The 23,000-nt window shown below is 39.9% G+C and overlaps 1 protein-coding gene across 3 annotated transcripts; it reads right to left on the bottom strand.

Annotated features, from left to right (window-relative positions):
* Window positions 1-2,774: 2,774 nt before the first annotated feature.
* Window positions 2,775-7,948, bottom strand: LOC122873146 (cell wall protein DAN4-like). Of its 3 annotated transcripts, none has more exons than XM_044189514.1 (5): window positions 7,843-7,948; window positions 6,594-6,764; window positions 4,461-5,576; window positions 4,302-4,362; window positions 2,775-3,174 (listed from the first exon to the last, which is right to left on the bottom strand). In XM_044189514.1, exons 2-5 carry the CDS (start codon window positions 6,751-6,753, stop codon window positions 3,108-3,110), a joined length of 1,404 nt encoding a protein of 467 aa, XP_044045449.1. In that variant the 5' UTR covers window positions 6,754-6,764; window positions 7,843-7,948; the 3' UTR covers window positions 2,775-3,107. The 3 variants fall into 3 exon arrangements, with proteins under 3 accessions (XP_044045449.1, XP_044045451.1, XP_044045450.1); XM_044189516.1 differs by having other exon boundaries at window positions 7,846-7,901; XM_044189515.1 differs by having other exon boundaries at window positions 6,594-6,761; window positions 7,843-7,898.
* Window positions 7,949-23,000: the final 15,052 nt, after the last annotated feature.

Here is a 23,000-nt window from a genome sequence, read left to right as displayed (position 1 = left end):
CTCCTGAAGCTGAATAAACTCTTTAACCCCCCCTCGGATCAGCTGGAAAACGCATCGTCACAGAGCTGAAAACGTTGACTTTTTAGAGAAACGTGCTTCTCACAGCACAGCGACGCTACAAACACGTGATGATCTTATAGACCATGATGCATTGCTGCAGATTAAACTACCCAACAGTATATAAAGCAGTTAAAATGAGCTCAACCTTAAACATTAATGCAGCAGGAATCTCGGAACCCATCGACTATCGTCTGATGACGATTTGAATGCTGATAAATTGTAAAGAAGCTAATAAAAGCTAATCTCAAGAGTTACGAGATTGATAAAAAGCTCTCTTTTGCTCTTCACACGGGCTGTTTACCTGCTTGCAACCAAAGCCCACTCTAACATGACAGGTCAATACTACGCGGACTACAAATGGAAACCAAAACACTTCTGATAGATTCATATGCAGAATCTGTTTATAGAGATTAATGCAGCAGTAATATAAACCCAGAAACATCAGATATATATATATATATATATATATATATATATATATATATATATATATATTACTGCATAATGAGTACTTTTACTTTTGGTATTTTATGTACATTTTTCTTACATACTTTTTTGAATACAGGACTTTTACTTTTTTTTTAACAGTGTGGTTTAGTACTTTTACTTAAGTAAAGGATCTGAATATTTCTTCCACCACTGGGGTCCTGCCTACATTACAGACCTACAGCAACCTTACGTCACCAGCAGGTCTCTACGGTCCTCTGATTAGATTCGATTAGATTAGAATCAACTTTATTGTCATTACACACGTACAAGTACAAGGCAACGAAATGCAGTTTAGGTCGAACCAGAAGTGCAATAAGAAAGTGCAGGATATAAAGTATGTGCATAAATGCAGGATAGAGCAGTATTAGGAAAATATTTTACAAGTGGTGCTATGGACATTATATACAGATGGCATTACCATAAACAGAAGTATACTGATGGATATGTACAATAATGAATCGGACTGGGCAGAACTGCAGTGCAATGATTATAAAGTAGTGCAGTTTATGGAAATAGTTAGTGCAGTATTCAGTACATAGTACTGGAGTGCAAATGAACATGTGGTACATGTAGCAAAAACAATATAGCAGCATTTAAAGTTCAGTAGGAAGACAGCTCTGGGAAAAAAAGCTGTTTCTCAGGCTGCTGGTCCTGGTCCTGGTCCGGGTCCGGAGACACCTGAGGCGCCTGCCGGAAGGCGGGGGAGAGAAGAGTCAGGGTCTGCTGGCTGTTTCTTGCTCCAGGGTTAAAACTAAAGGAGTCGTGGCTTCTAAACTTTGGAGCTTTCTCCCTTTGGACCTAAGAGCTGTGGACACCTTTAAAAAGCAGCAGACCCACCTGTGTAGACTTTCCTTCGACAAGTTCTTGTTCTGCTTTTATCTCTGTTTTATTTTTTCCTCTTACATCACGTCTGTATTTTATGTCTTGCTTTTTGTCTGTTATTGAAAGGTGCTAAATAAACATAAACTTTACTTACTTACAAATACATGTTCAAGGATATTGCTGCCTAAATTATATTCACGGGTGACATTTTTCAGGGGATCTGGAGAGTAATTGTGATCCCCTGACTTTTAATCAAACACCACCAGCAGGTTCATATTTAGAAATATCTCGACAACTATTGGAAGAATTCGTGTTCCCCTCAGGATGATTTTTTAAAATCTAGCGCCATCATCAGGTCAGTTTGTCCAATACGTTGGTTTATAACCAACTACCTGCAAAGCTAATGACATTCCCATCCCATGTTCACATGTTTAGTGTTAATTTGCACGGTAAACATTTCACCTGCTAAGCGTCGGCATGTTAACATTGTCACAGTTAGCATGTTAGCATTCTGATCACCTGCCTGAATACAAGCCTCACTGAGCTGCTACTGTGACTGTAGACGCTTTAGTAGTTAGCACAGTTAACTTATCTGAAAGTTAATTCACACTGTCGATCCCACTGTCATTTCTGTCTTAACTGTCACTTGCTGAAAAAGTTTAGGAATTATGTATTTCAGTGTGGAATCATTTTAGGCTTGAGACAAGTATATTAAAGCAATTATCACTATTATTAATTTATTCCTGTCTACTGAGTGAGTTTTAAAATTTCCAACACTGCTGTTGAGCCTCTATTTCTACATGCGATGTAAAAGGAAAAACAGGGAAACAGGGTTTAATAGCATGGGTATGGGTTTATGGAGAGAGCCACGTGGCCTGCGTTCTTGATTTTTATTACTGTATGTTATCAGAATTAATAGTCTGATCAGCTTCAATTCTAAATCAGCTTATGATGCCTTCAGGCATTATGATCCTCTAAGTCTCTACCACATGAACCAACAGTATCTTCTTTTAAAAGCAGACTAAAAACTTTTTTCTCAAGCTTTGTTGGGTTTAAAGTGTGTGGTTGACAGGTACATTTTGTATCATAGAATTAGTATTCTTTGTCATTATTATTTAATAATAATGATACCTACTTATCTTATTCCATTTGTATTGTAATACCATTTTATATTGTTTTTATCATATCTTGTGTTTCCATACATGTAATGCCTCCTTATTTTGTTTGTTTTTGTCATGCAGGATTTTTGCCTATTTTTCTCGCTTGCTTTTATTTTGAAGTGCGTTGAGTCTGCGCCTGTCGTGTGAAATGTGCTATATAAATAAACTTGATATATCTTGAATATCTAACTTAGATCATAAGCAGCGTTGCTGTAAGTACAGTAACATGTTCTCAAACACATATCAAACAGCAAAACACGTTTATTCGAAGATTACAGAGAGCGGAAGATACAAGAATAATATTCTTCAGGAATAAAATCACTATTCACAATAGTGATTACACAATATCGCCAAAACTATTAAAATGACAGAGATACATTGTCAGTTTAACCTCAAGTTCTGGTGATTTTGAGAACAAATTCACCCACAAACGAACCAAAACAAAATGACTGTAGTAAAGAAAACTCACTGATTTATTAAAGTGACTTTTTAAAAAAAAATTCTTCACAATGTTTGGGAGATTAGGATGCGGTTCAAAGCGCATCCTGCGGGTAGAAAATGTGTTGTGACAGCTGCTCAATAACATTGGTCGAAGTAGTTCTTGGTGCGATAACACTGGTGAGAGGCGTTCTTCAATACGTCCCTGTTTTGATGGGGGGGAAGAAGCAAAACAATTTGTTAAAACAGCAGTTATTAGTTTGTCAGTAAGCAGCATATACATATGGTCCCACAGTTGTATTGTTTTATTACTCGTCACTGTTTGAATTGTTTATGTTACATCCTACACCTGTACTTATATTTTGTTTGTTAGTATCTTCCCCGGCTGGATACAGTATTCATCTACATGCATATACAGTACAGTCTTCACTGTGACTTCACTTGATGAACACAGTATTCAGCAAGGGAACAATACTGACTAAAATCTTCTCTTTTTTTAAACCTTTATTTAACCAGGTAAGTCCGATTGAGGTCAGAAACCTCTTTTGCAAGGGAGGCCTGGCCGGGACAGCTGCATAAAAAAGGTTAAGACAGGACAATACAACATCAGGCACACAAATAAAACAGTACTGCAAACCAGGTAACAATGTTAAGGTACACCTGGCTAAAACTAATGCAGTCTAATTCAACAGCCCTGCAATAAATCCTCCCTTCATGAAGGTTATAATGTTGAGTTTTTGTTGAAACTGTTTTAGAGAGGTGTTGAATGTAGTTTATGGTGCCTTTAACCTGTACTGCATTCGACAGAGAGGTTTTTCTGTTATTCAGCCTACCCTCAATATAAGTGGATTAGACAAAATAATAGATAATATAACGCCCTTAAACTCTTCATGCAGCGAAGGTCCTGCATGCCACGTTTCAGCCAAAAATATATTTAAAAAAAAACAGCAAACCTTCCTTTCCATAAAAAATACACCAACCCCAAAAAACCAACAGAATGAAGAAAACGGTACATTTTAAATGTCACGTAAGTCACTAAAATGGAAATGTCCAGCTTTCTGAAAATGTATGACCATTCTTGCCACCTAAATGTGAGTAGCAGCTAAGCTAACTGTGATGCTAATCATGCTAGTCATGGCTGACATACCTACGCAGGCTTTATATAAACTATGAACTTATCACAATTTGACCTGTGCGTGTGTGTGTGTGTGTGTGTGTATACTGTATGTAAACGGTATATAAATCTCTTTTCATAGAGTATGATAGGAGGTGCATCTCAAAAGGTACATTTCAGAAGAATTATGACTTTAACTTTTCTGTAGAGAAACTTACAGCCAGTAACCAGTCTTCACAAAGCAATCGATGTCATCCATTATGTCGTCATCGGTGAAGGCTTGGGGGGGGAGACAGTCATTAATATGCATAATATCTCATTTAAATAATTATCAGTGGTTACTCTTTTGTCTGTACGTCTCCGGTTCAAAGACTCACCTGTGCAGGTTGTACGACAGGTATTTCTGGACCAGAGATAACCAGAATTACAGAAGTGGCTGTCAGTCAGCTGGAAGAGTCCATAATAGCCGAGGGACTTAAGGCTCCTCTTGTGTCTGGGAGGCTGGGAGGACTGCGTCTTATCGTCCTCATCGCTCCTCCCGTCGTCATCCTCACCGAACTTGTCTTCGAGCAGTTCCTTCAGGCTTTCCATCTCTGTCGTGTCAGACTCCTCGCTGGATTTGTCAGCCTCCCACTTTCGTCTGCGAACCAGAAGGTTTGGTTCGGTGGTCGTTGGTTCGGTGGTCGTTGTCTCGGTGGTCGTTGTCTCGGTGGTCGCTGTCTCGGTGGTCGTTGGTTCGGTGGTCGTTGGTTCGGTGGTCGTTGTCTCGGTGGTCGCTGTCTCGGTGGTCGCTGTCTCGGTGGTCGTTGGTTCGGTGGTCGTTGGTTCGGTGGTCGTTGTCTCGGTGGTCGTTGTCTCGGTGGTCGCTGTCTCGGTGGTCGTTGGTTCGGTGGTCGTTGGTTCGGTGGTCATTGGTTCGGTGGTCGTTGTCTCGGTGGTCGTTGTCTCGGTGGTCGCTGTCTCGGTGGTCGCTGTCTCGGTGGTCGTTGGTTCGGTGGTCGTTGGTTCGGTGGTCGTTGTCTCTGTGGTCGTTGTCTCTGTGGTCGTTGGTTCGGTGGTCGTTGGTTCGGTGGTCGTTGTCTCGGTGGTCGTTGGTTCAGTGGTCGTTGTCTCTGTAGTCGTTGGTTCGGTGGTCGTTGTCTCAGTAGTCGTTGGTTCGGTGGTCGTTGTCTCAGTAGTCGTTGGTTCGGTGGTCGTTGTCTCGGTGGTCGTTGGTTCGGTGGTCGTTGTCGCGGTGGTCGTTGTCTCGGTGGTCGTTGGTTCGGTGGTCGTTGTCTCGGTGGTCGTTGGTTCGGTGGTCGTTGTCGCGGTGGTCGTTGTCTCGGTGGTAGTTGTCGCGGTGGTCGTTGTCTCGGTGGTTGTTCTATCGACTCGTGGTGTTGAGAGAGTTGTGACCGTTGTTGTTGGCCTGACTGTCGTTGTAGTTCTGCGTTTGCCGTACACCTTGACCAGGCCGGTGTTCAGGCGGGACGCCCTGTCCACTTCACAGATAACTGCAAGGAGACGGCAGAATGCAAACAAAGAAGAAGAAGATTAAAATAGGGTGATAGCCAATAAGTGAAATTTTCTTCCTTTAACACCGACCTGTATGTACTTCTAATTTTCTTTGTTTGAGTTATTGGGTTCTTAAAAATGACATGTTGGACTCCTGATTCATGGACAGATTATGAGACAATTGGCCCCTGGGGGCATGTAAAAGGTTCCCCACCCCTCCAGAGGAGCAAGACACCCAGACTGAAAGAGACATCTGTGTTGCGATTGTTTTGCGTCTCTTTGTAGTTGTTTGTGCCGCTCTGGAGTCGTTTTGTATATCTTTGTGGTCATTTTGCGTCTTTGTCTTGCGTCACTTTGTAGTCATTTAATTGGGTTTACAATAAGAAATGTTAACCGTCACTTCAAACAGAGGCTCTGTCCCAGGAACCCCCTAACCCCTTGGGCCCCTGGGCCTGTGCCCGGTAGGCCACTTCAGTAATCCTTCCATGTCCTGAATACATTGACCAAAGATAAAAAATAGATGTTTTCCTGTATTATGACTTTAGTATTTGCATAACAAAGCAACCCTTTCACCAGAAACAGACGTTGATATTGGAAGAATCTGCAGAATGCTGGATCAAGTTCAATGAAAACCTTTTTTTTACGTCCTATGCCAAAACGTTTTAAATGTTTTGCTTTCTACAATATCTGCAGTTATGGTATGGTTAAAATAAGGGAAACATGGTCCTCGTGGCAAATAAAATATAGTTAAGGTGTGGTTAGGATTAGCCGATTACACTTCAGGCAAGCGAAAGATCATGATGGGAAAACTCATCACTTTTTAATACTCTTACTTTTTGTATGTCGCTTGTCTATCATTTTATCTATCAGTTTTTTCGTCCTGTTTGCAAACTCTTATCTGTCTTCCTGCTCTTGATTTCCCCTGACAGCTGAATGATTTGAGCTGGTGACTCTGGAGGTCATTGGCTGACTTTTCTAACCTTCGGGACACCTAACCCACCATTTATTAACCTCACCTATAGCCAGGATTCTTTCCCTGAATCTTTGAAGGCTTCTGGACAGGGTGATCGCCGCCCCGAGCTTTTCTTTCAGCTCGCATTTGGAGACGGTCCGGCCCTCAGACAGGCTGGGCACCAGAACCGTCACGGTCAACACTACCAGCAGCCCCAACTTCATGTCAACACCTTCTGTGGGGAAAATGGGGAAATTAAAACATTACTGCAGGTAGGAGAGGACGTCAACCAATACAAATTGGTTTCATTTGGAACAAATTTCCACTGAAAAACAGCAGGACTTTTAAAGGAGCAGACTGGTTAAAACTGATCTTTGTGCATAAACAGCTGTGCAGAGGACAGCGTTCAGCTCAGATTACAGTAAACAGCGTCCTCTAGTGGTCAGACAGGTTAAAACATGCCTCTGCTAATGAAAAGTCAGGAGAGAAAAAGCAAATTAACTGTCGGTTATTAATCATTGCGGAGTGCTGTGCTGAAAAACAAACATTTTATTTACAGGATCATTAATCTGAAAAAAATCTAAAAAAGACACATTATTGATAAAATTCATATATATATATGCATGATTGAAATATCTGTGAAATATCTGTCAGTGGGATAAGATTATTTTACCTGACTCCAGAAGTGTACATTTTATTTAAAATTTCTATCTTGGTTTGAGATACATGTCTATATATATCCTCATTTCTGGAAATTGTGAAACAAGGTAAAGACATCAAGAGGACTGATCTCACTCATATTTGCTGATTTGCACTCTAAAAAACAATGACTATTTTGAATAAATTGGGTTTTGTAGTTGCAGTTGTTCTTATTTTACCCCTTTACAAAATCAGAATAACAATTTGCATATATTCATCAGGGAGAGTAATGTTAATAAGAGACACCATCTGCACTTTTAATTATAATTTAAATTTAATTTTAATTATATAATATATCCAATATTAATACACAAAGAGTCATAAAGTACAAGTTGTACAGCAGAGACAGATAACTCGGTAACAATAGGAAAATATATTAAGATGTTAATTAACTTTTTGTTCAATGTTAAAAAAATTTTAATTAATTAATTTTAGTGTTTTATTATTTTTTCCAGCTTCAAAGAAAGTGGCGAGTAAAAAATAATAATAAAAATAATGACATCAGTAATTTGTGATTGTAAAAATTTTTTTTTTAAAAGCACTGACAAAAATGAATAATAAATAAAAACAATAATAACAAAAAGAAGATTAAGAAAAGAAAAGCTGTTTCCTACCACGTTCTTCCACCTATAATATGAACCTTCGAGTTTGTTGATGGAAGTTTGCCTCTCTCTGTCTGCAGATCAAAATGATCTGAGTTTATATATCACAACTTCAACCTGCGGACCAACCTGTTTTACTAGTCGTTTTCTTACATCATGTCCTTGAACAGGGAAATTGTCAAAGTCACTACTAAACAATACACAAAAGACTCCTGTGACGTGAACATGGATTACATTTTTTGAGACTCACAATGACAAAGACTGGTCACCCAACACCTGAACACAACATTTACAGCAACAATGAAGCAAAACAATCACAATTCAGAGTTTTGAACTGATCGCAGAGTGTTGTGTTATAGCTGTACATGAAGTTATTTTTTACTGAAGTTCATTAACAAGACCGTGCCTCTACCGTACCTTATCATGGACTGCGAGCTGGTTCTCAGCCCCTCGGACTGCGATCTCTTCTATGATCGATCCGAGGTCTTTGAATCTCATCAGTCCACAGTCGCCCCTGACGCAGCTCTGGGATTTAGCTCCTTCCCATGCAACAACCCTCTCTGACTGGACAGCCACCCCGCCGCCAGCCCCCTACAACGGTGCAGCAAACACGTTCAGCCCTCACTGAGGGCCGTGTCTGACTTGTCCCGTGTCTTTTCCTCTTTTCTCTCATCCTTGTGTCAGCAGGTAGCACATCCAACCCCTGCGCATGCATCCTTTCTTCTTCTCTTCCTTCAGTCGTGGCTCCTGCAGCAACCACCACTAACGCTGTCGTTCATACCACCTCCATCGCGCGGTCTCTCCACCCTTCAGTCTGCCTTCCTTCAGCTCATCTTTCCCCAGAGAAAACAGAAGGACCCTGTACATCCCTCGCCTACCACTTCCTTCCATCGACATTTTATTACCAGTTTCATCGGCAGTTTTACGCCCACTCAGTTCTCAAAATCAGAACATTCACCATCCAAGTGTACCTCAGTGCATCAAACTGCTTACTGGAGCTCCAGCCCCTTCCCTTTCTCACCCCCACGTCAACATGTTACTCAAAGGCCTACAAAAGGCAGAACCTCAGGTCACACCAAAACGCTGACAGCAGTCCTCCTCATTCGTTGCATCCAAACCCTCCGCACAGGATGCTTATCCCCATCCACTGACTCAACCCTCGAAGCAATGTTCCTCCTAGCATTCTTTGTTTTTTTTTTTACGATGCTCGGAATTCAGCACCACCTCATCTACCTACAACCCATCCGGCATCTCCGACATTTCTATCCACTCCCCGGACACTCTCAGATTTAACCTCAAAACCGACCGACTCGGCCTCGCTCACCCCACTTTCCTCTTCCACTTCCAACTCTTATCTGAGCCCATCGTGCTTCTCCACAAGGCCCGTTCCACCACCATCTCCGCCAAGTTCTGTCCGAGTCAGGAATCTCTCCCGAACGATACCCCGGTCACTCCCTCCACATCTGAGCCGCTCCAACCGCATCCAGACAAGGGAAATCCAAAATTCTTGGCGGCCGGTCTTCCGAAGCTTACCATCGCTACATCCACAGCCACCCCAGCGACATCCAAAGAGCCGTTCTCGCTTAGTCCAGTGAAGTTAACTTTGGGGGATGATGAAGCAGAAAGCTCATCCCCCCTTCATCCCTCTCCTCGACCCCAATCATCCCACTGCAATATTTGAAATAAATGTGCAATATTCTCTGTTTAATACTGCTGTGCAATATCCTCTTTTCAGTTTAAAATCCCCTGTTTATTGATATTCATTCATACTTCTATTACTGCTGTGCAATATCCACCGTCTCATTATAATCTTAATAAGCTACACTTAACTTGACAGTTCATGCACTATTACTTATTACTTATATTATTACATGGTGTTATTATACCGTACATACTTATCATCAACCTCTAAATCCACTTTGTACTTTACACTTATTTAGCTTTTATACTTATATCTACTTTGTACTTAATTTATCTCACCTGTATTATAGCGTATTATACTTTGATTTGCTTAGTACTTCTATTCCTGTGTGCACTGACGTGATAGTGAGCAGCTGTAACAAAAGAGTTTCCCCTCGGGGATCAATAAAGTATTTCTGATTCTGATTATGATTCTGACCATACACGACCCCGACCAACCTCAGGTTCCTGTTCATCCCCATGCAATCAACCCCCTTCATCCCACTGTTCACGACCCTCATCCTATCCTTCCCGAATCCTTTTGCCAATCTGAATAAACTACCTTTTATTCTGCACAAATGGCGTGGTCTTTGTTAGTTAAATATAATATGTATGTACTGTATAGTATAAAACGTGCATGAAGTAATATTTCTGTGGTCACTCGAAGTGCCGAAATCACAGAAAATTATCAGCAACTCTGCAGCTCTGCTGAACTTTTTAGCCTCTTTTAGCTCATAATTTTAGTTTTACATCATATTTCCTGTTTGGTTCTTTCATCAACCCTGTCTCCAGCAGTAGCAGGCAGCTGTTTCCAGCAAACAAGTGACCCGGAGAGCTCAACGCACTGCAACTATAAAGAAAACACACAAGCAAATGAAGAAAAACATCTTTAACAATATGACAACACATCAGCAGCATAACAAAACATGTACAGAAAACGCAACCAAATACAGAAACAGATACAGGAAAAAACAGAAATAAGTTACAACGTTTCCAGGGGACTCTAAAAACTGATGAACACGCCTGGGCACACGAGTGTTTGCGTTGGTTGTGGCTCATTTGCAGCGTGTTTCTGTAGTGGGGTTGTCTGTATTTGCAGCACATCTCAGACAGACAGTGTGCCAAACCTTCTGCTTTGGTATTTGGTCGGCCATGAAGACATGGACGGGTGAGAGTGGCTCCCCTGTTTCCCCAACACTGAGCCAGATAAGGCTAACTAGTTTGTCCAGGTTATTTTTGCTGTGTCACTGTCCAAACACATGCATCAATACTGAACACACATCACGCATTTTTCAGGGAAATCTGATTCTCCAGAGGAGCGGCTCTGACGTACAGAGCTGTTGTTCTGAATGTGGTGAAAGGAGACACAGAGGGCTTAAGTATATTTTTAGACATGTTTATTTTACTCAGTTATTTACCCCTCTAACTACTTTTTACTTTTTTGAAAGTAAAATGTGTACTTTTAAAATCCCCCAGACTACTCATTACAAAATATATTAAAATAATGATAATGACCCACACCATTAATGATGAAGATAATGATAATAAATAATTTACTCATAGAAATACTGGTCGCACTTTATTTTACGGTACACTAATAAGCCGTACTTTGCATCAAATTAGACTGAAACTAGAAATATGCTCTCAATTATAAGTATAGTATATTTGGGGTCTAATACGGCATTACATGCGGTTTCTAATTACAGCATAATTTAGGTGTATGGTGTCTAATTAGGGTATAACTGTGTTTGTTTACTGTGTCATAAAGAACATATTTCTAGTTTCAGTCTAATTTGATGCAAAGTACGGCTTATTAGGCTGCATGTTATAAGCAAAGGCTTGGGATTGGTTCCACAATTATGTGTGTGAAGTCAGGGAATGTCCAGTTCTTTCCGGTAACAAAAGGTGTTCCACATGGCTCCGTTGTGGGTCCTGTCCTCTTCACCATTTATATTAATGATATTGTCTCTTCATTGAGTGGCTCTCAAGTCCATCGTTATGCTGATGACACTATTGTGTACTGCATTGCTGATTCAACTAGCCACTGAGAACCTGCAACTTTCCTTTAATGCTCTACAAGATGCTCTTAATAATCTTAAACTGGCACTTCATGCAAATAAAACAAAATTCATGCTGTTTACCAAAGACAGAGATATCGATTATAATAGTGTGCATATATCCTCTGCGAATGGGTCTAACATTTAAATTCATTTAAACATTTAAATGCCAATCTTGTCAGCAAACTGCTTCAAAAATATTGTTTGTTTCTTTTATATAAACAGACTAGTAGAAAGAGGGCTGTTGAGGCAGTTTTCCAATCAATTTTGGAAATCAATCACTGGAACTGTGGACCCTAACTCGCTCAAATGAAATTGGAAAGTCAGCCTTTTATTTTAGTGCCCCAAATACTTGGAATGATCTATACTATACTTGAGTACTTGAAAAATCAATACTTTACCAACCTATGGACAATTTAAAACCATGATCATAAACCTCCCGGCTTCAATGTGTCACTGTTTTAACTGATTTTTCTTTATTCTCATCTGTGTTTGTCCTATATTTTTAACTTGTATGTAACTTGGACATCGTTGCAAATGAGGGCAACATCAGTGGTACTTTGAGTTTAAATAAAGGTTTGAAATTAAACCACCACCAGCTTTATTTGACAGAGCAGCTAAATGTTCATCACCAGTGACAACCAGTATAATGCAGTAAGAAATGAAGTCCACGTTAAATAAATCTAATAAAGTTCACACAAATCTACCGTAGTTTATTGTTTAAAAACAAAGAGTCTCTTTGGGATGATGACCTGGTTTTTCCCATCATAAGTCAACTTTTGAAAGCCTGTTGAACTGTTTTCATTGTGAGAAAAACACAGAGACAGGCTTTACATGAAGGTGTTTGGTATGTTGAGTGCTGTCATGCAGGAAGTATCGGATGTTTTTGCTTTTGATGGATAACTTTTTTTAAAACCCCATGTATCACCCCCTCCAAATCTTTCTTTCTTTCTTTGAGAACGAGACTTGGTGCTCAAATTTTTTGTGTGTATGTTTTTTTTTTAAAACAGTGGTGCCTAAACACTAAAGATGACTGACAGGAGGAAGGCAGAAAAAAAACATATTGCTTACATAACTGCTGCACAAAATTATATTTATTTTTTAGATTTTACTAGGCTTTACTGAATAATCGTATCTGTGTGTCTAAAAATTATTCAGTAAACAAACTATAGGAGATAGAAAGGCTAGTGGGCTAACAAAGTTATTAATAATTATAGTAATTATACATCTTCTAATCAAACACTCTACTGTCATTAACCTCTGTCACTGCCCTTGCTTCATCCTCTGCCACTTGTGTTATTTCAACATGAAGTTATAAAACAAGAATATAAACAAACAATATTTCCTGAGTGAGAGGTCAGTCCCTCCTCCTCTCTCAAACCGGCTGGATGCTGAAGAGATTCACAATTTCACACCTCAAAGTTCAATCAGATTGAACCGATTGAACGAGTTAATTCGCAACTGTAAGCAAATGTGTTTCCCCGTTCCACATTCAAATGAATGGGAAGCAAAATCCAGTGTGACTGTGAGTTAGTCTGTCTGTTCTGCTGTTTGCGGGCGTGTTTCAAGAAGGATGTCATAGTCCTGCTGTCAGACATCATCAGCTACTGAACTGGATAAGTTGCCATGCGAAAATATGCCAATAAAACCTAAAACAAAAAGCTCAGTAAATTTGCAGGTCATGATGACTGAAATGGTGAGCAGAATATTCATTCTGCATAATGTTTATATACATATTTGTTGATTTTAGTAACATTTAGGCTCATTCAGATTCGAAGTTTGAGAACATTTGAGAAAGACGGTGTAGTCCCTCATTCGTCCAGGAGTGTTCTATCGTAGAAAAGGTTTCAGTCGTAGTCGTCTGGACACTGTTTTCAGAATCAAGACGTTTCGGCTCCCATCAGGAAGTCATTCTCAATTGTGAAAAAATTGGACGGGAACTGGAAATTTAAGCAAATCTGAGTTACATAAGCCCCGCCCTCAGGGAGGAGTCTACCTGAGTATCTGTTGATTAGCTAGTTTCACCTGAAACTGACCTAATAGTTTCAAGATGGCCCAGTAATCAGTAATCAGGCCTATTGTTTTCTGGCTGCATCTACTTCATCACTGTTAAGTACCTGATTAGCATGTGATAGGCGTGACCAAGGTGATAATACACTCTGATAGACTTTGGGCAACATTTGAGAAAAACGTTCTCTTAAATCACTTGTACGTGCCACTTAAGAACAAATCTGGTTCTTGCACGAGGCCCATTGTTTTGTTTTAAAAGGGGTTACAAGTCAAAAAGGTTGGGAGCCACTGACTCAGAGCACGTTTCTCCAGCTCATGTCTATCAACAACCGCATGCAACAGTTTACATGTTCAAAATAAGCACACAAAACACAAAAAGACAAAGTTAATGTAGTGCATTTTGCCTGCACTGTTACTCATAAAGCGGTTATAAGTGGATTTCCACCTTCAGCGATCAGTGAGGCTGTCAGACCGGTTAGCTGTCTCATGCTGTTCATCCCTTTTAGCCCCAGAACACCTTAGCTCTTTGTTCTCACACTCAGGTAAGCAATGACCCCAGTTAGAGACAAACAGGCCTCAGTAGGTAACATACAGGAAGAAACACTCTCATATCACAACTGAAGACATGTTTCTTGGCACGTACACTGTCTCATCTTGCAGAGATGGTAACCAAAGCCCCTGTACAACCCACACAGGAGTTATTTCACCTGATCGCAGCTCAGGACTTTCAGGAGGCGTGTCCGCGCTCTGCTTGACATCTCACTTTCCAGTTAGTTTAACATTTGACAATACAGATAAGCAAAATGCAAGCTAGTGCTGCAACTAATTATTATTTTCCCCATCAAAGACATCACTACAAAGTGTTAGCAAATCATCCGATATCAAAATCAGTCAGCAAAGAGATGAGTTTTGTTTAGAAACAAAATTTTGAACTGAGCCATGTTGGTTTTTGAAAAGCTGACATTTCTGAATGAAACATATTTTCTCATTTCGTCGATTCATCCTTTTTTCTGTAAGATGAAAGAGGCCAACTAACAGTCCAGAACTAAAAAGATATTTAGTTTGCTATCATATGAGACAAAGAATAGAAACAAATCTTCACATTTGAGAAGCTGGAACCAACAAATGTTTAGTCTTTGTGCTTAAAAAGTGACTCAAATGATTAACTGATTGTCAAAATAGTTGCCGATTCATTTTCTGTCAGTGAACAAATTTATCAATTCGAGTAATTGTTTCAGCTCTAATACGAACAGTAAAATGTTGTGGAGAACAGAATAAAATTGACAAAAAGTCAACTTATGTACTTTCATTGTGGTCGTTTAGTCCTTTATATGGCTGCACTAACACAATAAGTAACTAATGCCTCAAAAATACAACAAATAATTCCCATTGAGAATTTGCTTCCATTACTAACCAACAGACAGATTTTACATTTACAAAGTATTTGGAATATTTGGAATGAGTTTATTCAGCTTTTCAACCGTTAAACGTTTAATCTGCCAACAGATTAAACCTTCAAAATGAAATCTAACAGCATAAAATCAAAAGTTATAATCACACAGTAAATGAAGAGTCTGTATAAAATACTGTTGATCAAAAACATAGTTTTGCAGTCACTGGAGAGCACCTGGGTTTGAAAACTGCATATGATCTCGTGATGATGTGCAAAGAAGTAAATAAGCGTCCAGGTTGTTGGACAAATGTATCTTGGTATGAACGCACGTCACATACCTGAAATACAGGTTCTGCAGCTGTTACCGACATGAGGTGTCATCACAGCACTTCCTGTCAAATGACTGGCCATTGGTCAATAAAGACGCCATTACGCCACAATACAAAAATGACTCTAACTGCAACACATGTACTGAAGATGTTCTGTAAGTGATTAAATATAATCTTTCAATTAGAACAGTATATTTTAATATATCAACTACGCACTTCCTCTTTGCTCAGCATGCACTGAGATGAGCAGGTATCAAACCACATGATGACCTTGTGTTTTGCCATGTGGTGGTTTTAGTGCTGCAGTTACATCTTTTAGCCACAAGATGGATCTGTTATCCAACAAAAAAATGAATGGAAAACACATATATATATATATATGAAATATCAGCACTCTCATTTACACATGAAACTGCTCTGTCTTTATTCTGTGAAAAATAAACTGTTGTTAAAATACAGCTTCTGTTAAAACTGAGCAGTCATGTGAACAATAGCCCCTTTCTGTGGCCGCGTGATGCCACTGCGGATTTAAAATGACCACAAATGACCAAGAATTACAAACTCAGCTGCAACATGCAGAGCACAAGTCAAATAAACTACGGTCAATTACTACAGCGCATTCTCCTAAATATTTAAAACATGTTCTCACAAAGGTAAAAGCACTTAGGAAACAGTAGCACACTAAACCTCTTAATAATTGAGTTGATTTCTGATCCTTTTAATGTTTAAAAGCATTCTAATTAATTCATGCACATACTAAAATCATGAAAACAAAAACATACACATAAGGTTAAAAAATATATTGTGCACAGGAATCTGGAGTATGCAGGACCAGTTAGATGAACCGCAATAGCACCAGTTTTCATTTCTACATGAACATAACTGGGCCGACCTGAACGTCAGAGCTTCTGGTCTGCAGACGATTCATTCGTTCTACATGTGTACACTTCATGGGCTTTTGTTGGACTTTGTATCTGTGGAACTGGAACATATTTTGTAAAAAGCAGATTATTGACAAGCTCATTGCAGCCGCTGATGTCCTTTTAAAAGGAAAACATTGGCAGTGGTGGAAAGTAACTGAGTACATATACTCAAGTACTGTATTTAAGTACAATTTTGAGGTACAAATTTTCTGCTACTTTATACTTCTACTCCACTACAGTTCAGAGGGAAATATTGTACTTTTTATTCTACTACATTTATCTGACAGCTTTAGTTACTGGTTACTTTCCAGATTCAGATTAATAATACAAAATATAATCAACAAATAAATGTATTATTATAGGTTAAGAAACTTGACGGATCTCCAGGGGGGAAATTCACAAACTATTTAGCTGTATCTAAAGTAATTGCATGACAAGTTCTTTTACTTTTGGTACTTTAAGTAACATTTTATGCTAATACGTTTGTACTTTTACTTAAGTAAATTATCGAATGCATGACTTTTACTTCTAACAGAGTATTTCTAAACTGTGGTGCTGCTACTTTTACTTAAGTACAAAGATACACTAATGATGAAATGTTTCCACAAGCGCACCGAAGGCACAAACCCCGCTGGACTACTGAGGACCAAACTGCTCCTGGTAAGTCGTCTGAGGGGGGCGCCGTTCCGGGACAGCGGGACTGTGACGGAGGACAGTCAGCGCTCTCAGAGTGCGGAGGTCGAAGCTCTGCTGGTAGTCTTCACACGGAGGGTTTGGAGACTGAAGAGACTCGTGGACGGACTGAGACCGTCCACTGTGAAGATTATAGCTGCAACATGTTGAAAGACAGTAAAGTACAATACTGTGATTGTTATTAAAATTACATGTTTGTTTTCTATACTTATTTTCTATCTGTCCAACACTTTATTTAAACAGATTACCATAAAACTTATTCTGGCTATTCCTGGTCGCCAGAGGATGAATCACAATGACCTTGCTCTAGCGCCCCCATCAGCCCAAATTTTCAACTTCCATCCATCCATCCGTTTTCTCCTGCTTATCCGGGGGGCCAGGGCGCGGTGGCAGCAGGCTGAGCAAGGTGGTCCAGACGTCCCTCTCCCCGAGCAACGTTTTCCAGCTCCTCCTGGGGGATCCCGAGGCGTTCCCAAGCCAGATGAGATATGTAACCTCTCCGGCGTGTTCTGGTTCTACCCAACCTCCAAAACCTCCAATGGAAGGTGGCCAAGAGGATCCTGATCAGATGCCCGAACCACCTCAAGCTGAGCTCCTTACTCTAAGGTTGAGCCCAGCCACCCTACGGAGGCAACTCATTTCAGCTGCTTGCGTCCGCGATCTCATTCTTTTCGGTCGCTACACCAAAGCTCGTTACCGCAGGCGAGAGCTGGAACGTAGATCGACTGATAAATCGAAAGCTCAGCTCCCTCTTCACCGCAACGCTCTCATTGCTGCTGATGCCGCACCAGTCCGCCTGCCCATCTCACGGTTCACTTTACCCTCCTAGAACAAGATCCCGAGATACCCGAACTCCTTCGCTTGGGGCAGCAACTCCTCCCAACACGGAGGGAGCAGAGAAGCATGGCCTCAGACTTGTGCACAGGAAATATAAAAATAAAAACAATAGCAGCCATATTTCAAGTTTACCAAGCACATTCATCATCCCCAGAGAATGAACCCTTTGCATTTTGGACACTACGTGACCTTTCCTCTATCTCCACCCTCAGAATAACTTGAACTTTTAACCAGCCTTTACTTTTTAGGCCAATCAGGAGATAAATATTTGGCCTAATTTCCTGTACAGTCAAGCTCCCTCATCACATCAGTTTTCAGGCTTCTGCATGTGTCTGTATAGAGATGTGTAAGAATTTATTTCCCGTTCTATTTCATTAGCAGGGCGTTATTTTTGTCATACAACTCGGACAGTTATTCTTGACATATCCAACTTTCTAACCATCAATATGTCAGAATATTTCTACGTATTGCAAATCAAGAATCTTGCATATTTATTTCTTGCAACCAATAAGAAAGTACCCGAGGCAGCGACCAGCAGAAGCGCTACTAAATGAAGACCCGAAAGAACCGGCTCTCGTAAAGGAACGGAGCCATAAAGATCCGGCTCCCTTCAAAGAGCCGTGATTCCCATCACTAGTTGAATTTGTCAGAGCAGATTCATGCTCATTGGAGTATAAACACTTTCTGTTCTGTGCGCTCCATCTTTCCATCTCTACTGTGGTGCCACACTCAGCCCAAAATGCTGACTTTAAAAATAACAACTCTCATAATCTAATCGGCATCTTTTAGATAAACATGTGTTACATTCAGCTCCCTCTGCACTGATCATCTCATAACAATAGAAATCGTGTAGGTTCAAGACGCAATTCAGTGCACTACTTCTGACATTTAGCAGACTGAGCAGAGATTCACATTCAGCACCCACCCATAACCTTACCCACAATCCTTTGAGTGAACAACATGGACTCTACCCAGCTGTCCTGGATATAACCCATGCACATCTCTCCCCAGACGTGACGATCTGGAATAGAAAGGAATAAAAAGCTGAATGTACAAGGTTCCCATCACTCAGAATACACACCACATCTTTTACATGAAGTTCAGTTTTATTTTTGTAAGCCAGTGGTGAAATGTAATTTACTCAAGTATTTGAACTTCAGTAATACCTTTTCATGCCACTTTATACACTACGTATCTGAGGGAAATATTGTACTATTTATGTTTTAATTAAGGATTAAGTATCATTTTGGAGTAAAGTCCCCCAGGTTTAGATTGCTGGTGCTGCTCACTCACTTTGGCGCTAACGTGGTCGGTCCATCAAGCTTTCCGGAGTCCTGAGACTCTCTGAACTCATGCAGCCTCAGAGCGACGCCAGATCCCGCCATCACTCAAGACCAGGTCCAGAGAGGGTTGAGGGTGACGCTCCAGTGTGAGAGTTTCCTGTGGATGAACACAGACGTAGATCCATCGGCAGGAGCTCTGTACTAAACCTTTAATACCTTTATGAAGTTTCTTAAGTAATGGTATGTAAGTATAATAAGGAAAATATGCTGTAAGTGTTAAAGTAAAAGGATTAAAAGCAGTAAAATGTCCCCTGTGGCTGCTGTGCTGTTATATATTCTATCATCAGGTTATTATTCCTCGTGCATTAATGTAAAGCAGGATGTTGCTGCTGCAGCTGGTTGAACTGCAGCTAATGATTATCTTCATTCTGGATCCATCTGCTGATTCTTTTCTCCATCAATCGATCGATCGTTATAACAGCATAACAGTCACAGGGGACATTTTTCTGCTTTGAGTACTTTTACTTTTGCTGGTACATTTTCTCGATTATACTTTTACTTAAGTAACATTTTCAATGCAGGACTTTCACTTGTAACAGAGTACTTTCACAGTGCGGTGTTAGTACTTTCACTTGAGTAAAGGATCTGAATACTTCCTCCCAACGGTTAAACACTGACTTTAAAAACCAACGAGACGCAACATTCAAGCCTCGGTGTACTTACTGTAAACTTGACAAAAGTCATTCACAATTGCTGTTCCAGACGTCCCACCACCCTTTATTAGTTGGAAGAACCACCAGCAGTGTTGCCTGCAGATGAGAGCGACCCCCCCCCCACCCACCCCCCACCCCTAACTGCTGACCTGGAGTCAGTTGGAGTCTTATTTAGAGAGGATAACCTGAGAGACTGAATCACTCGGCTGTACTCGAATCTGCTCCACTTTATTTCCTCAGCAGTGTCCCGTCCTCTCCTATTTTCTATATTAGTGTTTCCTTCTCGTCTCTTCTCTTCTCTTCGCGACGTCTCTGCAGGAGAACGAGGACAGAGAAACCCAACACTGCACTCTGACAGCAGAGCAAACTGACACTGGTAACCACACACACACACACACACACACACACACACACACACACACACACAGCTACTATGGTTACTGTAGGACTTATTAGATACATTATTGTATGCTCCATTGTTTCATATATTAAAATGATGAGATGCACATATCTTACTGTCCGTAGAAAACCATGTTTTCCAGCCTCAGATCCTCCGGCAGGGCTCTGCTGGCGGCTCCCAGTCCCGGCTCAAGACTAGATGATTTTATTTGCGTCATTGCAGACCTCAGATGTTTCAACCATGTAAAGCACTTTGTAACTTTGCTTTGAAAAGTGCTGTATAAATAAAGTTTATCATCATCATTATTATTATTTATCAGGACAAAACAAGAAGCAAAAAAATAAAGTCATGTTTATGTAATTCAAAATGATCAATGAAAGAAACTTCTCCATGACATGAAGCACCACTATCAGGTCAAAAATGCCTCTTGATTACAAGAAATATCAGTAATGAGCAGACTTTCATGCTCCCCAGATGATGAACGCGTATTATTTCTTACTGTAATGCTTATTTTTAATTTTTAATTTGTTGTTGGTTGGTTTTATTTATTTTTTATAATCAATATATACATAGGGATCCTGTTCCTCAATGTGTTTTTCTCTGAGTGTAAATAAAGGTTATACAGTATGTGTGTGTGTATATATATATATATATATATATATATATATATATATATATATATATATATATATATATACACACACACACAGTCATTAGACTCGGGCGTCAGGTATGAACACATACGTATCACCCACAGGAAGGGAGAAGTCAAAACTTAAAAGACAAAATGTGTCTCCTCGACAGTGGAGAAAGGTGGGACACCAATTATGTTTCAATCTCCACGTCCAAAAAAACCAACATCGATACACTTTTTACATTTTATTTTATAGTCTATGAAATGTCAAAAATCGTGTCAGATGCCCATCACGTCCGGGTCTGAAGAGATGCCTTTAAAGTGTTTATTCTGACTGAACAACACACAAAAACACAAATTAAAAGATATTAAACAGAAAGCAATTAATAAATCTGAAGCTGTAACGTGAAACTTATTAGAAAAATGAATAATTGGAAATGGTATTGGTTAATATATTTTAATGCTATTGTATTGCTGTTGGATATTATTGAATTACATTTTTTGTCTTTTGTTATTTTTTGTGTGTGTGTGTGGGGGGGCAATATTTGTCTTGTGTTGACAGTGAGCAGACACCTCTGAACAATATCCACAAACTGTCTCATGTAAAGTGGGACTGAATTGTTATTTTACAGACTGTAATTGATTAATGCAAAGCAGCAGCAGCAGTCCCGTCTATGTAGGCCTGCAGCCAGACTGGGACCAGGATCCTCAAACAAAGCATCCATTCACAGGAAGGCTGGGGAGGGAGGGAGGCGGGGAGGGAGGGAGGGAGGGAGGGGGTGCTATACATTTTGGTAAGCCTGAGTAAATTAATAACAGTATAAAAGTCTGAAAAAAATTATTGTCAGTGTGCAAAATATCCACATGGTTGGTTGGAGAGTCTCTCCAGTGGACTTGATATCTGCTGTGGATCAGAGGGAAGTGAATTATAACTGAACTGAGAGAGAGACAGAGAGACAGAGAGAGACAGAGAGACAGAGAGAGACAGAGAGAGAGAGAGAGACAGAGAGAGAGAGAGAGAGAGACAACAAAAGCTGGGGACCAACAAAAGCCCTGGATGACATGAGGAGAGAGATGCTGCGTTCACGTACTCCCTGTAAAGTCCTACTTCCCAAAGTAGAGGAACACAACAGACTCAGACATGCCGAGAGACACACAGTAAATCTTGACGTGCAATAATTTAACCCTTAAGACACGAGAACGAAACGTAGCGCTCAAATGATCAGTCGATTAATCGATTAGATCAACAGAAATCTACAATTACTTTAATAACTGATTGATCGTTTGGGTCGATTTTGAGGCAAAAACAAAAAGCTTCTCAAATGTGAGGATTTGTTGCTTTTCTCTCTTTTATATATATCTTCTCCTGGAAACTGAATATCTTTGGGGTTTTTGGACTGCTGGTCTGACTGAACAAATAATTCCAGTAAATTTGACAAAATAATCTTAACTCAGGGATTAATTACTAGCTTTTTCTGGAGCTTTCAACCTCTTCTTATGGTCTTTATCGATGGATCGTGTGGTTGAAAACCCCCAGAAAAAGCCATTAACTGGACCTTCACTCTCAAGAGAAAGAATACAGGTGAATAAAAATAATAATTAGTTGCAGCCCATCAAAATATCATGATGCAAAGAGCCATACTGCGATGTGAAACCAAACTCATGTATTACCACAGGCATTTTCATGTGTACAGTGTGTAGTAATTTCCTCATTTCAGTCCTGCACAAGACATGATCTATTCTAATTATTATATCTATTCAAGTTTTAGCTGGTTTGATATTCTTCTTCAACTTAAAGCTGAAACCTTTATTTTATTTTTTTTTTTTTAAAAAGTCATCTGCAAGTGTTTTTTAGACACGTTGGACCTTCTAACCTAGTTTAGGAAATCTCTCACAGATATTTTATCCCTGTGCAGGCATCGCGCATTTTTTTAAATCCTCAGCTTTCTTTATTACTAGACAGTAAAGCTGGAATTCACATCATAAATCATATGTAACTTTAGCACTATCGGCAGCTTGGAAATGCATCAGATCAGATATACATCGCCATTCACTGCAAACTCTTTCACAATGGTGGACTGAGCTCTCAATCTGTTTGGCGCTTGACAAGGCTTATTATATTTTTGAAGGGAACACCCAAGAACTTTACAAAATTTTGCATTTCCATAAAAGCTTTTTTGATAAGTGATTACAGTTTTTTAAGCAAAGCTACCAAACA

The sequence above is a fragment of the Siniperca chuatsi genome, linkage group LG3 (genome assembly GCF_020085105.1).
Source record: "Siniperca chuatsi isolate FFG_IHB_CAS linkage group LG3, ASM2008510v1, whole genome shotgun sequence".
NCBI lineage: Eukaryota > Metazoa > Chordata > Actinopteri > Centrarchiformes > Sinipercidae > Siniperca > Siniperca chuatsi.
The sequence above is the reverse complement of the archived record's forward strand: the minus strand, read 5'-3'. Positions and strand labels throughout refer to the sequence as shown.

What these genes read in the sequence shown, in the direction of transcription:
- LOC122873146 (XM_044189514.1), bottom strand. Translation starts at nt 6,753, where the DNA reads ATGAAGTTGGGGCTGCTGGTAGTGTTGACCGTGACGGTTCTGGTGCCC. An exon ending in CTGTCGTACAACCTGCACAG is followed by an intron (nt 4,363 to 4,460) that starts GTGAGTCTTTGA and finishes TCCCCCCCCAAG; the next exon opens with CCTTCACCGATGACGACATA. An exon ending in GTGAAGACTGGTTACTGGCT is followed by an intron (nt 3,175 to 4,301) that starts GTAAGTTTCTCT and finishes CCATCAAAACAG; the next exon opens with GGACGTATTGAAGAACGCCT.